General features: G+C 49.4%; 4 protein-coding genes across 4 annotated transcripts; 2 read left to right on the top strand and 2 right to left on the bottom strand.

Moving 5' to 3' along the window:
• Positions 1 to 3004: 3004 nt before the first annotated feature.
• On the top strand, positions 3005 to 3966 carry DACRYDRAFT_14591 (uncharacterized protein; the record flags this gene model as incomplete). The annotated part of the gene is made up of 4 exons (XM_040771046.1): positions 3005 to 3319; positions 3424 to 3558; positions 3603 to 3770; positions 3820 to 3966. The coding sequence occupies 4 exons, from the start codon at positions 3005 to 3007 to the stop codon at positions 3964 to 3966; spliced, it is 765 nt and encodes a 254-aa protein (XP_040630355.1).
• Positions 3967 to 5542: 1576 nt separating this feature from the next.
• On the bottom strand, positions 5543 to 7749 carry DACRYDRAFT_64373 (uncharacterized protein). The gene is made up of 6 exons (XM_040775753.1): positions 7617 to 7749; positions 7111 to 7558; positions 6915 to 7060; positions 6358 to 6862; positions 5933 to 6306; positions 5543 to 5713 (listed from the first exon to the last, which is right to left on the bottom strand). The coding sequence occupies exons 2-5, from the start codon at positions 7541 to 7543 to the stop codon at positions 6140 to 6142; spliced, it is 1251 nt and encodes a 416-aa protein (XP_040630354.1). The 5' UTR covers positions 7544 to 7558; positions 7617 to 7749; the 3' UTR covers positions 5543 to 5713; positions 5933 to 6139.
• A 1349-nt stretch (positions 7750 to 9098) lies between these two features.
• DACRYDRAFT_49633 (uncharacterized protein) lies at positions 9099 to 9879 on the bottom strand (the record flags this gene model as incomplete). The annotated part of the gene is made up of 3 exons (XM_040774920.1): positions 9099 to 9401; positions 9443 to 9682; positions 9736 to 9879. The coding sequence occupies 3 exons, from the start codon at positions 9877 to 9879 to the stop codon at positions 9099 to 9101; spliced, it is 687 nt and encodes a 228-aa protein (XP_040630353.1).
• An 835-nt stretch (positions 9880 to 10714) lies between these two features.
• Positions 10715 to 11923, top strand: DACRYDRAFT_21047 (LsdA family protein; the record flags this gene model as incomplete). The annotated part of the gene is made up of 1 exon (XM_040772204.1): positions 10715 to 11923. The coding sequence occupies one exon, from the start codon at positions 10718 to 10720 to the stop codon at positions 11822 to 11824; it is 1107 nt and encodes a 368-aa protein (XP_040630352.1). The 3' UTR covers positions 11825 to 11923.
• Positions 11924 to 13290: the final 1367 nt, after the last annotated feature.

Below are 13290 nucleotides of genomic sequence, written 5' to 3'. Positions count from 1 at the left end.
ATCATTTGACTACACTCAGCAAGAAGGCAGAAATAATGAATACATTCAAGTTTACTATAGCCAGATGCCAACAGTGTTACAGTCTGAAAAGCATCTCCTCTTTGAGGATAAGCTATGTCAACTCTTTCGTGTCAGGGCACCAGCTCATTGCTGTTAGGGCAACACAGGCTGACTAAGTCTGCTCACCTAAGAGTGCCAAGAGTCTAAGCAGGCAACAAGGAAGTGGAGCAGACCTGATGACTAAGACCTATCTACAGTATAGGTACCTGTGGATGATCCTAAGAGACCAAGTCTGAAGAGACAGTCCCCAGGCAGAGTAGGCCTTATATTTATACCTCTGTGGTGGAACCTGCTAGAACATCTTGCTTACTCAGCCTAGTCAGGTGATCAGGTCATATGACCACGGATGAGGTCATATGAGGTCATGCACAGCCATGCACAGCAGGTCACCTGACCATCCAATCCTTCCAGCAGGTTCCAGCACATGCCAAGGTATACCAGCTACTTCTATGTCATAAAGGCTTAGTCATGTCTCTTGACCAAGCAATGAGCTGGTGCCCTGACAAGTCCAGGCACTCTGGCTGACCTTGTCAATGTCTGAATCCACTTGGATAGGTGTTTGACAGGCCAGTTTTTGAGGGCTGGGGGTGACTGAAGATGTCCCACAATGCAAATCACAGGGCAGACTTGCTGAGTTGTGCTCTTTAATAGCAGCCAGTACCTGACGGTCATGCTTGCCAACTCCAGCATGTCAGAAGAAGACTACTTCCTCTTGCTTCACTTCAATAGGTGCCTTATGTTCATAGATAGCCCAGCATTTTCGAGATGGAATATAAAGTTTGAGGTAGTCCATATCTGGATACTCCTTAGCAATGACCTTCTGTAGATATGAAGGCCATTTGCAGATAGAGGTGGTGAGACCATTACTGGTGTGGGTGGCAACAAGGCCATCATGATGAGTTGGATCATCCTATCACAATATTAGCCATTGGTCAATGAAATATTATTATTATATGAAAGTACCTTTTCAATGCCAACAACTGAAAAGGCACAGGAAAGCCTCTCCCACTCATGCTGTGCTTCTTCTTCCTCCTTGCAATGTGAGTCTTGTGCCCCTATCTTGTTTCCACTGAGAGACCGAAGAAAACCAGGATTATCCACATGTGTGCCCAGAGTAGCAGGACCATGGAAGGCTTGAGTGGGTGGCACAGGAGGTCTGGATGGCTTAGGTGTCATTGCAGGTACTGGTGCATCTTCCAGAGTGACTACTGGCTCTGACAAATGGTTGGATGGAGATTGGGCTATGAGGGTAACTGGGTGTTTTTGCACCTCACAGACAATGCCATGTGCATGTTGTAACTCTTGACAATGGGCTTTGCAGGAACCAAAATAGCATCCTTGCTTGCATCATGCCTTTCACCCAGCCTTGGGGCATTGACTGGATCCAGTGTTGACAGGTGGTGGGATAGCAGGTGGTAGATTGCCACCAGAGAAGGTTTGTTCTGCATAGACTGTTGATCAAATTGTTTCTTGAACATCAGGGGGAGGTGGGTCTGTTAACCACTTGAAACCCTGCTTGTTGGGATCCCCAGTTCTCATGTGCCTTGCACACTAGAACACATGAGAGACCAGATGATTTTCTAAAATATTAGTACATACTTGGGCAAAAATCCATCCATAATTTTCATTCTGGCCACTTGTAGCCTTGCATACTTGCAGAGACATCAGAGTTTGACATACTCCACAATGGGCACAATGGAGAATAGGTCTAATGTTCTCTGGGTAGAGCCAGAGAACAAAGTTGACGTTGAGTGGTGCTGGAGGGACTGCCATATGAGGAAATGCACAGAAGACAAGGTGGGAAAGGAAGAGAGAGTATTGTGAGTGGCCACAGGATTGAGAACAGCTAAAATTATTTTTTTTGGCTTCGGTTCCATAGATCTGGGCTTGATAGATGGATCTCAAACCAGATCAGTGGGCATCTTCTCATGGACCCTGCCTATCACATGGCAAAATTGGAGCTTACCCTTATATCATATCCATGCAAAAAACACAGAGAGGACAGCAGTCCAGCATGCCATAATCTTTTTTAACATATTTAATTATTTTTAATATATTTATTAACTCACACAAAAATATTATATGTAATGTGGGAAGGGTAATATATACCCCTTCCCAGATATTGCTGCTGGTGCCAGCAGTGTGCCAGCACCAGCATGAATCACACATGCCTCCCCCCAATAGGGAAGGGGGAGGGAGCAGTTCAAATGGGCAGCACACTGCAGAGGGACATGCCCTACTGCAATGAAACACCCAAGCCCTGCCCAACTCTGTGATGGACATGCCATGCACAGGGAGGAGGCAGGGCATCCCCTGTAAAACAACTCAGAGGATGCAAGGGACATACCCTGTACACCTGCCATCCATTTATATCTCTAAAAGGCTTGAACTATATGAGGGACAAGCCCTGCACATAGTTTGTAGCCAAGCAGATGCAAGGGACAGGCCCTGCACATCTGCCATCCAAGAGTGTCCAAAGAAAGGCTTGAACTATATGAGGGACAAGCCCTGCACATAGTTCAAAGCCAGGCAGATGCAAGGGACAAGCCCTGCACATCTGCCATGCCATCCAAGAGTATCCAAAGGCTCAAACTATATGAGGGACAAGCCCTGCACATAGTTTGGAGCCAGGCAGATGCGAGGGACAAGCCCTGCACATCTGCCATGTCATTGAGGTGCCCAAACAAGCCAAAGAAAAGTTAAGAGCCACCATCTAATGCACATATGTGTGTTAGATGGTGGAGGTTGGAAGTCAAGGGACCATTTACTTCCATGTGCATGCCTCACAACTTATGCATGCCCTGACTTTGCCTCCATGCCACGTCATTTCCGGGTGCTTAGGGACTGGCCCTAAGCCACACTGAGGTTGCTTAGGCCTCACTAAACTTAAATACTGTTGATTTCTCACGGTTTTTCTATCAACTGTCAACCTTTCATCTTCAAAATGCCTCATGGAACTCACTATTGCCGTTCTGTGTTCACCAAGCCCAGGAAGCCCTCTCCCCACCCTGCTGATAACTGCAACCATGCCTTGCCTGTGAGGGATACCAATGAGGATGTGGGGGATTATCTCCCCAATGAATACAGCAAGATCACTGATGCAAAATTGGTTTGGGCAAAGCCTGGGGTTCCCAAGCATTGGGACAGAAACCAGATGCCCCCTAATGTGCCTGGAAGGGTGTGGGAATGGCAGGAAGAAGATAATTACTGGAAGCTCGACATGGCAAAGAGGGAGGGCCACCCTGATACTCTTGTGTTGGTTGATATCCATCACCACACAGCTTGCCATGCCAGTCATGAAGCACTGGCCCTACACCAATGCAAGTTATGTGACCACATGTTCTGCATCAACACCAATGCAAGTTATGTGACCACATGTTCTGCATCAACACAGCTGGGACACATGGGTGTGTGGAGATGAGTTTGGCACAGATAGAGGCAGCTGGAGGTATTGCATGTGTGAAGTGCTGCAAGGATCAAGGAATGTGTGCTCCTCCTGTAAGTACTTTCAATTCTATTTCTAGTATTCAAGATATGCATAGTATAATTATCATGGCTCTCTGCCAGTCTGGTCATTAGGGCCAGTGCATGCTGATCCAGTCATCATGATCATGGCGCACTGGCAGGAATCTGGCAAGCATAGTATGTCAGACTTGTCATCCAAGATAGTCCAGGCCTATCTTGGTGAGATGTATATGTCACAGCGACTGGTAAGCTTACATAGTTGTGATGATTGAGTTATCTTCTGATATCCGATAGGCACAACATGCATGCTATGTTGACATAGTGCTGTCAGAACATGGTGCAACATGGTCTGCTGATGACCAGCCATCCAGACAGGCAGATGGAATGCGGCTCATATGTGCCCACATTGCTGACTTGGTGAACAAGGCCAAGGCACTGTAACAAGTCAATATTATGAATATGTGTTAGGACTAATCTTGTATCTAGCTATAATAAGAAATTCTGCATTCTCACCATTGTGGATGTCCACTCAAACAATGGTGATGGTGAGCTACTGTATAACAAGGCCAATAAGTACCATACCTATGGTACTCCTATGCAAGCAAGTTCACTTCTTTTACATGAATTCTATTTTTTCTAACAAGTTTACAAGGCCTGTGCTAGTGTTCTGGGGACAGTGGTTCCCAAGGAGGTGTGCAATGACTCCACCCTCATTCTCTTGATGTGCAGTGGGATGGTTCTGAAGGCACTGCACTCAGTATAGATGTGCATGTAAGCCATTCTGCTATTCTACCCCTACATGTTCTTACTTGTATTATAGCACAGGCTTTGACAATGTCATTGGCTTTACTGCCAACTCCTTCAATGCACAGCAAGTGGCAGAGCAGTGGCTAGCACTGTTCCTGCATGCTTATTACCAAGATGGCATGCCTGGAGAGGAAGCCATTCTCAAGGGATATATCCATGACCTCTCCAATCCCCTGTTTGGTCTGGACATATATCTCTGCAGGCCAAACTATGAGGTGTGGAGGTATACCTGGGGTGCCCCAAGCAAGAACCTCACAGGGAATGAGGAGGATCTGAACTGTCCAAAGTGTGGACAGTTCATGGAGTTCAAGAAGTTCACCCTAGTGGAGAAGTCCTTCCACTTCAAGTGTCACCATAACTGCAAAGGGCACGTGGTTCTCAAGTTCAGCAATGGCGAGCACGACATCTTTGAGCTTCATCCAAACCCAGGGGACACAGCATTCCATATCCTGAAGATCAAGGTGACTGCTGAAAATGGTCAAATCAATATTCACCCTGTTTGTTGTCCTGTGGATAAGAAGTGGTTTAGTGCTATTGGTTTGTAAGGCTATGGCCTTCTCTCTCCTTTCTTCTGTCCCTCTCTCTCTTGTACCTCCCCCTAAAACCCCCAAAAAAAGTTTCATATCACCTACATAGTTATGCACATGGAATGATTTCTCCTAGATACATAGATAGTCTAGAATGAAATGGTATTCCCTCCTGCCTATAAATTATGTGTGCATCCAGACATGATTCAATACATGTGCATATGCCTGGTAATGCATGCCCTGCAGTTGTTACTTTTTTTCTAATTCTACTACTAACTCTACAGGGAGCAGGAAAGATTTCTCCTAGATACACAGATAGTGTAGATTGAATTGATATTCCCTCCTGCCTGTGAATTATGTGTGCATCCAGACATGATCCAATAGATGGGCATATGCCTGGTAATGCATGCCCTTTAATTATTACTTTTATTCTAATTCTACTACTAATTCTACTACAGGGAGCAATATAGATTAGCTATACACACGTGCTTACTTAACCTTAGTGAGCGGAGCTATAATTATGCACCGCCCCTGCCGGAATCCGGATTCCGTGTCAGGGGCCCTGGATGCGTCAGATTGCACAGCCTCGACTCCAAATCCCTTGGCCCTTCTTCCATGTCTTTATTACTCCTTGACAACTCTCACTCGGACCGTTGCAATGTTGTTATGGGTGGTCTTCACTTCCTTCTACTACTTATAGGAGAAGCAGCTTCCATTTTCTATGCTCAATAAGTGAACAAACAGGATTCAATTGAACCACTTCACTGATTCACGACGTTACCTTGCAGATCCTGTGAAAATACCAAATTCTGCACTCTCTGATGCGTGCCTCTGGTTGGAATTTAGAATATGAGGCAAGTCCCCATTTCCATCTTATCTTCGTTCTATGCTCCTCTGTTGGTGCCTTTTGCGGTTATATGATGAACCAAACGACATTTGCACGTCAGTCTGATCGTCGTCCTCTTAAGAGGACGACGTTGATGTGACATATCCATTTTTTTCTGACTCTTTCATTTTCAAGCCCTTCTGTTCTCTCTGATTGGATGGATCACTGTGCTGACCCTAGCCGTCAGATTCGCCGGATGCTCGGGAACCATCGTACATCCCAGTCGGTACGGCTCCCGTGAAGATCTGGGCTCACAAACCCCGTCCGAAACCTTATTCAGGCTCCGCGCAGGCTTTCGTACAAAACAACGGCCTGTGTGCCTGTTTTCAAACTGCATCCTATCTAATACAGTCCCTGTTCCAGAAAATATGTTCCATGATGGCGCGCCCTCGCTCTATGAACTGCTCACTACCTTGTAAATATTGAACGAGAGACAGAAAATGAGGATGAACGTCCCGTAGATGGCGAGGGCTAGAGCGCCCCACTTGAGCAGTGGGGTGCTGTCGCGATCACGTCGGAAGAGCTGGAAGTAAAGCAGGCCAGGGAGGATGAACGAGATCGCTGAGATCGTTTATTAGCCAAACGCCTCGACGGAAAGTGAAAGTGACCTACTAGTCGAACCCGTCGAACCCACAAACGATAGCACCAATTGCAAGTCGTCCACGAAGAACGCGATACTGAATCCCCCCGCAATGATGATGCACGTCAGCAATATATGCTTCATGAGCCCCATCTGGCTGGGGTCGTGTGCATCATGTACTTGAATAGGGAGAGGCTCAATACCGCCATCCTCCTCACCCTCGATGGCACGGTCTACCTTATGCACAACCTTGTCTGCATCGTCCCAAACCTTATCGAGGGAATTCCGACACGGTAGCACCTGTAGCGGGTAGGAGAACAGCACAAGGACCACAATGGCCACTTGCCCAACCGCGACAAACAGTGTTGTTTCCGGATACATCGCAATGATGTTGGCGCCAACGTGCGAACCAAACGTGAGGTACCCGAAGATAGCGATGATCTCGTAGATCACCGTGGCACCCCCCACAGCGGTGCCGATTACGAGGTTCAAACGCGGTTGTGTGTTTGTATGAAGCTCGTTGTATATTGGGAACAGCTGTAACGATACTCAGTGGAAATCTCGAGTCAGGAGTAGGACGAGAACACACGTTCTGAGCGCATGTGAATGCGAACACTTGAACAGGGAATGTGGAAATGAAATCCTTTTCAAGCTTGATCAAATGTATCTCTCCAGGAGGCACACTTCCAGGAGGTGGCTTGAAGTAGCAGACGATGACGACAAGAAGCAAGTATACTGCGCTGTGCGTTAGGAACCAAGTTCAGGGCTGTATATAGTAAACTTACCAACGCTGAAGAGTGCAACGTATGAGGTGTGTCTCAAGCTATCCAGTTTCCTCAGAAAGCATAGAGGGACCAGCATGCCGGTGATGAGTGTGACCCAGAATCTCCCACTGGCCAAGACAGGAGGCACCACTCCCCAGTTCATCGCATGGAACACAGCTTTGGTTGCGGATGGCATTAGCCCTTTGATGATGATAAGATAGCTTATGGACACGCCAAAGCACTTGATCGCGATCGCCAGATCAAAGAAGAGGGAGGCGGCAGGGAAAGCAAGCTGAGCAACGCTGTAGAACGAGGCTGAGCGTTGCGGTCGAACTTTGCTCGCACATCGTGAGAGGTAGAACAAGCCGAGACCAGCAACGAAGCCACAGAATATGCAGGTGAAGATCCCTGGTATAATTCCTGATGAAGCCATTGCGAGGGGGAAGGTAAGCATCCCACTGCCAATGATCTTTCTCAGCAATACTGAGTCAGGGAAGATGGTCTTGTGATGACAAATAGCAACGCACCGTGTTGTCTAGGTTGGCTATACTTGAAAGTAGGCTTGCAGGCCCATAGCTCGAGCCACCTTTCTGCCTTGCGAGCAAAGACGACGACTCATCATACGGAGCTTCATCCTCACTGATGACTCCGTTGACTTCCTCCTCGGGGTCGTGTGCAGGTAAGGCGCCGTACTGTGCTGGTGGCATGTCGTCTAGGGGTATGAACTATTGCTGGAATCCGTGATCAGATAGTAGTACAAGTAATACGGCGTCGTGCGTCTGATGAATGGTGGGATATGAGTTAATCTAGCGCTGTGGAAAGAGTGGAGGAACAGGCGTGGGGACAGGCGCTGGGATGATACGGGGGACGGACGTCGGCTATGGACAGGGTCCCCGACCCCTCCAGTTTCGGCATCCCAACGCACGAGACTTGTTTGGGACATCGACGATAACCAACGGACAAACCCGGTGGTGTCCACAAACAAAATAACAACAAGGTTGTTTGGAGGAATATTCTAGTTCCGAAGTAGAGCAACATACGGGACATGATCGATACAACTGTAATCATTACAGCAACAGAGATTACACTATGCCACAGTAAATGGGAACAATCAAGTGCGGTCACAATTTCAGTACGTTCGCAACATAAGAAGACATCTATCTCTCAAGGGAGAAAGTCAGGGATACAGTTTCATTGTCGAAGAGATGTTATATTTGGCCAAAAGTCGTAGCCCTGGGACCCTCCCGTTTCGTGCTTCCTCTTGTCGCTCCTCTTCCTTTTCAGCAGCCTTCTCCGCTTCCATACTGAGGCCCTCCAGCAGATTATTTGTCCATGTCAGCACGGAGGCGGCATAAAACTGTAGCTTCAGTGCCGCTCCCTTTTTCTTCGGCATGAGGAGATTGTGTATGTCAGATAGCACCAGGAGAGCTCGGCGAACAGGGCTGCTTGAGTATGCAAGGGCGGGAGATGATGTCGAATGAATTGCGCCTTGTGATGCCTCATTCGTGGACGACGAGGCAGGCTGCGCTTCTCGATGTTGTGTTGGGAGTTCGATGATCTTTTGTGGTCGGAGGAGAACTGCCGCATCACGCAGCAAAATGGCAAACAGGCCGTGGCTTGGTTCCTAATTCAACCAGGAAAGTCAGCAATGTCCGGAATTGCACCGTCATAGCAGACGCAAGGATGTAGGTTAAGACGGTGCTTTGTCCCTTCATAGTCTGCCATGTCTAGGAAGGACATACCTGTCTCTCCTTTATCCGGGACCAGAGATCGAGCACCACGCTAGAGACAGAAGGAAAGACGAGGGTGGATCGGCGGTCAGCGAGAAATGGAAGAGCACTGAGCATGAGAGAGGAGACTTCGGTTTGCAAGACTTCCTCATTCGGATTAGCTGCGACGGAATTCGCAGAAGCGAGAGGGCAGATGCCAAAATACCGTGTGGCATACGCGTATACCATCCTGACTTGATCTCAATCCACGCCAGTAATAGAATTTCAAAGAAAACCGGCTTACGCAACAGCAAGCATGTTATATGCCAACACAGGTCCTTTCTTCCCCCGTTGCGTCATAAGTGCTCCTTCGGGCAGCTGTAACATTTTTGGCTCATGTCCATACTTGCTTTGTGGTCTCGTGTCTGCTGTCTGGGCCTCGTTCGATTCATTCGTATCAGAGTCTGTGAATTCCCACCAGGGTAGAACGACCTGGTCCACAGACTCTGCCTGTGTGAGCAAGGCTCGCGTAGCATCACTGTCTGGGTTCCCAACAAGACGGAGAAATTCAGCTCTCTGATCACTGCTGAGTCTATCCCATATCTGTCCATAATCGGCTGTATCTTCCTAATGTCAGCCTTAACATGATTGGGTGGGGCAGGGTACATGCCCAAATCCAGTTCCGCTAGTCTGGCAGCCAGGTCGTCCGACTCCTCGTCTTCCTCGTCCGAAGGTTGAGTCTCTTCAGCCTCTGCACTTTGCTCCTCAAACCGTTTCAGCATGTCCAACATTGCCCTCTTCTCGTCCGCAGTGCGCGACCGTCCAGCTTTAATCTCATCTTCCAGTGATTGCTTGTAAAACGGCTCTGTGCACTGTACGTGTTTCTGAAAGCACATAAGATCTTCTGCAGAACTACATGACATAAAGTTAAATGTACCTCTGAGCGAAAACATGTCAATGAGCAATAGGGTGTATTGCAAGTTGGACAGGTGTACTTGGCGAACTGTCGTCCGCATCTGTGACGTCCTCTCGTTAGCAAGGGAATAGTACAATAGTGAACAGACAGACCTACATTCCACATGGTTCCTGCGCTGTCGAAGAGGAGGATAGCCTTGATGGATTAAGTCGCTTTTCGAGGCTGGAAAGGCGGAGTGAAAGGGACATGTCTGTCTGCAGACGATGAAGGAGACTGGGAGACGGTAAAGCGGGCGCTTACTTGCCTACGGAAGCAAAGAAGCGCGTTCTCCTCTTTCGGGACGTGACATTACACATGGGCCCTTTACCAACAACCTCTCATCCCTGAACACCAGAGGTAACTACCTGCACATTTGAGAAACAGGGCTAGCGCGGTGTGTTGTTACCGTCCACCATCTCCGCACCACATGTCCAGGTACTCATAAACTCCATCTTGCTGCCTATGCTTCCTCCCTCCACTTCTCCGAGCTTCTCTCGGCTTTGTTTGTCACCTCGGACCGATGCCCCCACAGGATGTCGGTCAATAATCTGGAAACAATGTATGGTCTCCATGCGCACAGGCCCGACGCGGTGCACCCTGTACAATAAGGGACCGTGGTCCCCTCGGAAAACTTGCGCGTCCCTGGCGAGGCGGCGGTGCGAAACGTACTCCTTCCCTGAGCGCCCGTCAAAGTATGAATCCATCACCGATCATCATCCATTGAATGGTTCTTGCCAAGCCCCTGCGGTCAGGCTGTGGCAATACCCTGCTATGCTCGCACTTTGTCCTGGTGCTTAGCATTCATTCCGTGTGGTGACAGATGCCTTTCGGCCTTGGACGGAGGGGATAAAAAGACGGGTGTTTGTCCTGTTTCCAAGCTCACCAAGCACTCTACTCTCCTCGAGCCCGAGCCACTGTATATCTACTGCTCCTCCACGACTCTCTACCTTAAATCCCACCAATAATGCACGGCTCAATCATCACCGCGGCTACTATCGGCCTCGCCGCCCTCGGCGCCGCCGCCGCACCAACCGCTCGGGACTATAGCGCACCGTACTCTGGCAGCAGCTCCGGTTCTCCCTTCCCTTTCGCTGATGGCTTCCCCACCCCGAGCCCCAGACAATTACAAGAGATCTTCGTCGAGGCTCATGGTACTCTTTCGAACGCCACCCCCCCCGCAAACATCTCCGCACAGGGCCTCGTCAACCTCCGCCTCTTGGACTTTGCCGAACGTATCGAGTCTGTCTACTTCGAGGAGTTTCTGCACAATGTGACCCACCACGTGCCTGGCTTCGAGCTCCCCTATTGGGTTGATCGCCACTACTTCCTCAACTTCCTCAGGGTTACCAAGCACGTTGAAGAGCTGCACAATCTGAATGCTGTCAATGCGCTCGCACACTTCAACCAGACCGCGATCGAGCCCTGCACCCGGTACAACTTCCCGGTGTCGACATTTGAGGAGGCCGTCACACTCGCGATGACCTTCACCTCGAACGTGTTCGGTGTGCTGGGCGATATCGTGACGCTCTTCGCAGAGAACGGCGATGCTGGCCTGACACGTGGTGTTGTGGCTGCTGTGGCTAACGAGGGCGAGCAGAACGGCTTCTTCCGGTACCTCCTCGGTCGTGTGCCTGACGAGCTTCCGTTCACCACCGCCTCGAACCGTGACTTCGCATTCACCGCGCTGCAAGGATTTGTTGACCCTACGAGCTGCCCCAATATCGACATCATTGCTGCCGACTTGAAGACGTTCGAGAAGGTCACGTTCATCGACACGCCCAGGGCTAAGACTGAGGACGTCCGCCTCTCGCTCGCTAAGGACAAGTACGAGAATGGCAAGGCATACAACGTCGTCTACGTAAACCAGCTGAACAACCCTATCATCGTCCCCGCTACCTACGTCTCTGCCGACGACACGACCGTGACCATCGAGGCTACGTTCCCCTTCGACGAACATCTGATGAACGGTCTGACGATTGCGTCTGTCACTGACCAGGACGGTCCGTTCGCGAACGTCGATGCTGTTGCCGCTGCTGCCATTTGGGCTCCCGCTCTCGTGGTTGTCAACTAAGCCTTCGATGATGCCTCCAATTGTACACTTTGCATTATACATACATTCATTCAAGGACTTTTGGGGAGTATATACAAACCATTAATACCCATGTTATGCCTACGACACGCTGTCTGACATGAATACACGTTGGACTTTGAATACCGCACATTGAGCACCCCGAACTGAAGGACGCGGAACACAGTTTGGTTCCCGGGGTATTGCCACCGGAGAAGTCTGCGGTGACATTTTTGTGTATGAACGCAGCACGAAGCAGGACGTACGGAAAAGCAACTTTCGCAAGTAGATGTCACACCATCGTTCCTCACAACCTTGGCACGGGGTGGCCACACACCTATGGGATAAGAGCCGCTCGCTGCACTCAATGCTGAACGCATGATCCTCTAGCTTCTTCTCCCGTACATGAGACCGACTGGTCCCTAGTTTCTGCACCGAGCAGGCGATTCGCTGTGAGAAAACTCCTACGACTGCGGTGAGGAAAAGCATCTTCCAAAACAAGGGTAACAAGTAGCATAGCGTTCGTGACCTAGCCGGGGGATCTTCCGTGTGATTGAGTAACTACGTCCCAGCTTCTGCGGGTGTGTAGAAAAATCCTTGACATGCCGGAGCACGGATCTGATTCGCCTGCGAGGAAGCATCCGCATGTATCTCACGTTATGCAGATCAAGCGCTCACACCGCGGCACAGGCTCTCACGTTATAATGCCCCAGCTCCCTAGATTTATCATTGCGCAATTCTAGAATAGAATAACATGCCAGGTGCTGAGAACGCTTGTGAACGGCATAGGGACGCATGAGTCGGCGATTCTTTGCTCGAGAGAAGTTGAAAGTTGAGTATTGAATGGAGGATTGATGGATCGCCGACTGGTGCAGTCCAACCTGTGTCATCTTGGCACAAAACGTGCTTCCGTCAGAGTCACCGTACTGCCACCATCATTTATACACTGCCACCAGGCCACTTCAACATCGACCATCCTGAACCGACACGACGAGGACAGCTTGATCGAATCTCTAGGCCTTGGCGCTTATTCGTGTGGAGACATACAGGCTACTGATTGTCGGCATCGGTGAACTCTTGGCATTGGCCTGATCTTTCCTGACTAATTTCTGGCAATACATGCATATGGAGGACGTACGGACCTCGATCTGCAATTGGCATCGTACAACTTTTGCACAAGGAGGCGGTACATGTATCCATGTCCGGTTTTAGAACTCATACAGGAAGGCTCAGGTGACTCTTCCGGCCTGTCTTACCTGATACAGTCCGGCTGCGCCGTCAGGCACGAAAGCTGTTTCCCCTCGGCGACATTTCTTCAATTCAAAGAGCACCGCGGGCAGAACCCAGCGTAGAACATTTTCCGTCGTCCGGTGTAGCACTGTGCTGGGCGAGCGTACTGTTTGCCTTTTGCAGCAATGGTACACCATAAACGGGACTGTATAGAGGCTTCCAGCCTTATATATTGCTCC

Source organism: Dacryopinax primogenitus (genome assembly GCF_000292625.1).
Source record: "Dacryopinax primogenitus strain DJM-731 SS1 chromosome Unknown DACRYscaffold_5, whole genome shotgun sequence".
NCBI classification, from domain to species: domain Eukaryota; kingdom Fungi; phylum Basidiomycota; class Dacrymycetes; order Dacrymycetales; family Dacrymycetaceae; genus Dacryopinax; species Dacryopinax primogenitus.
This window is presented reverse-complemented; position numbering and strand designations above follow the sequence as displayed.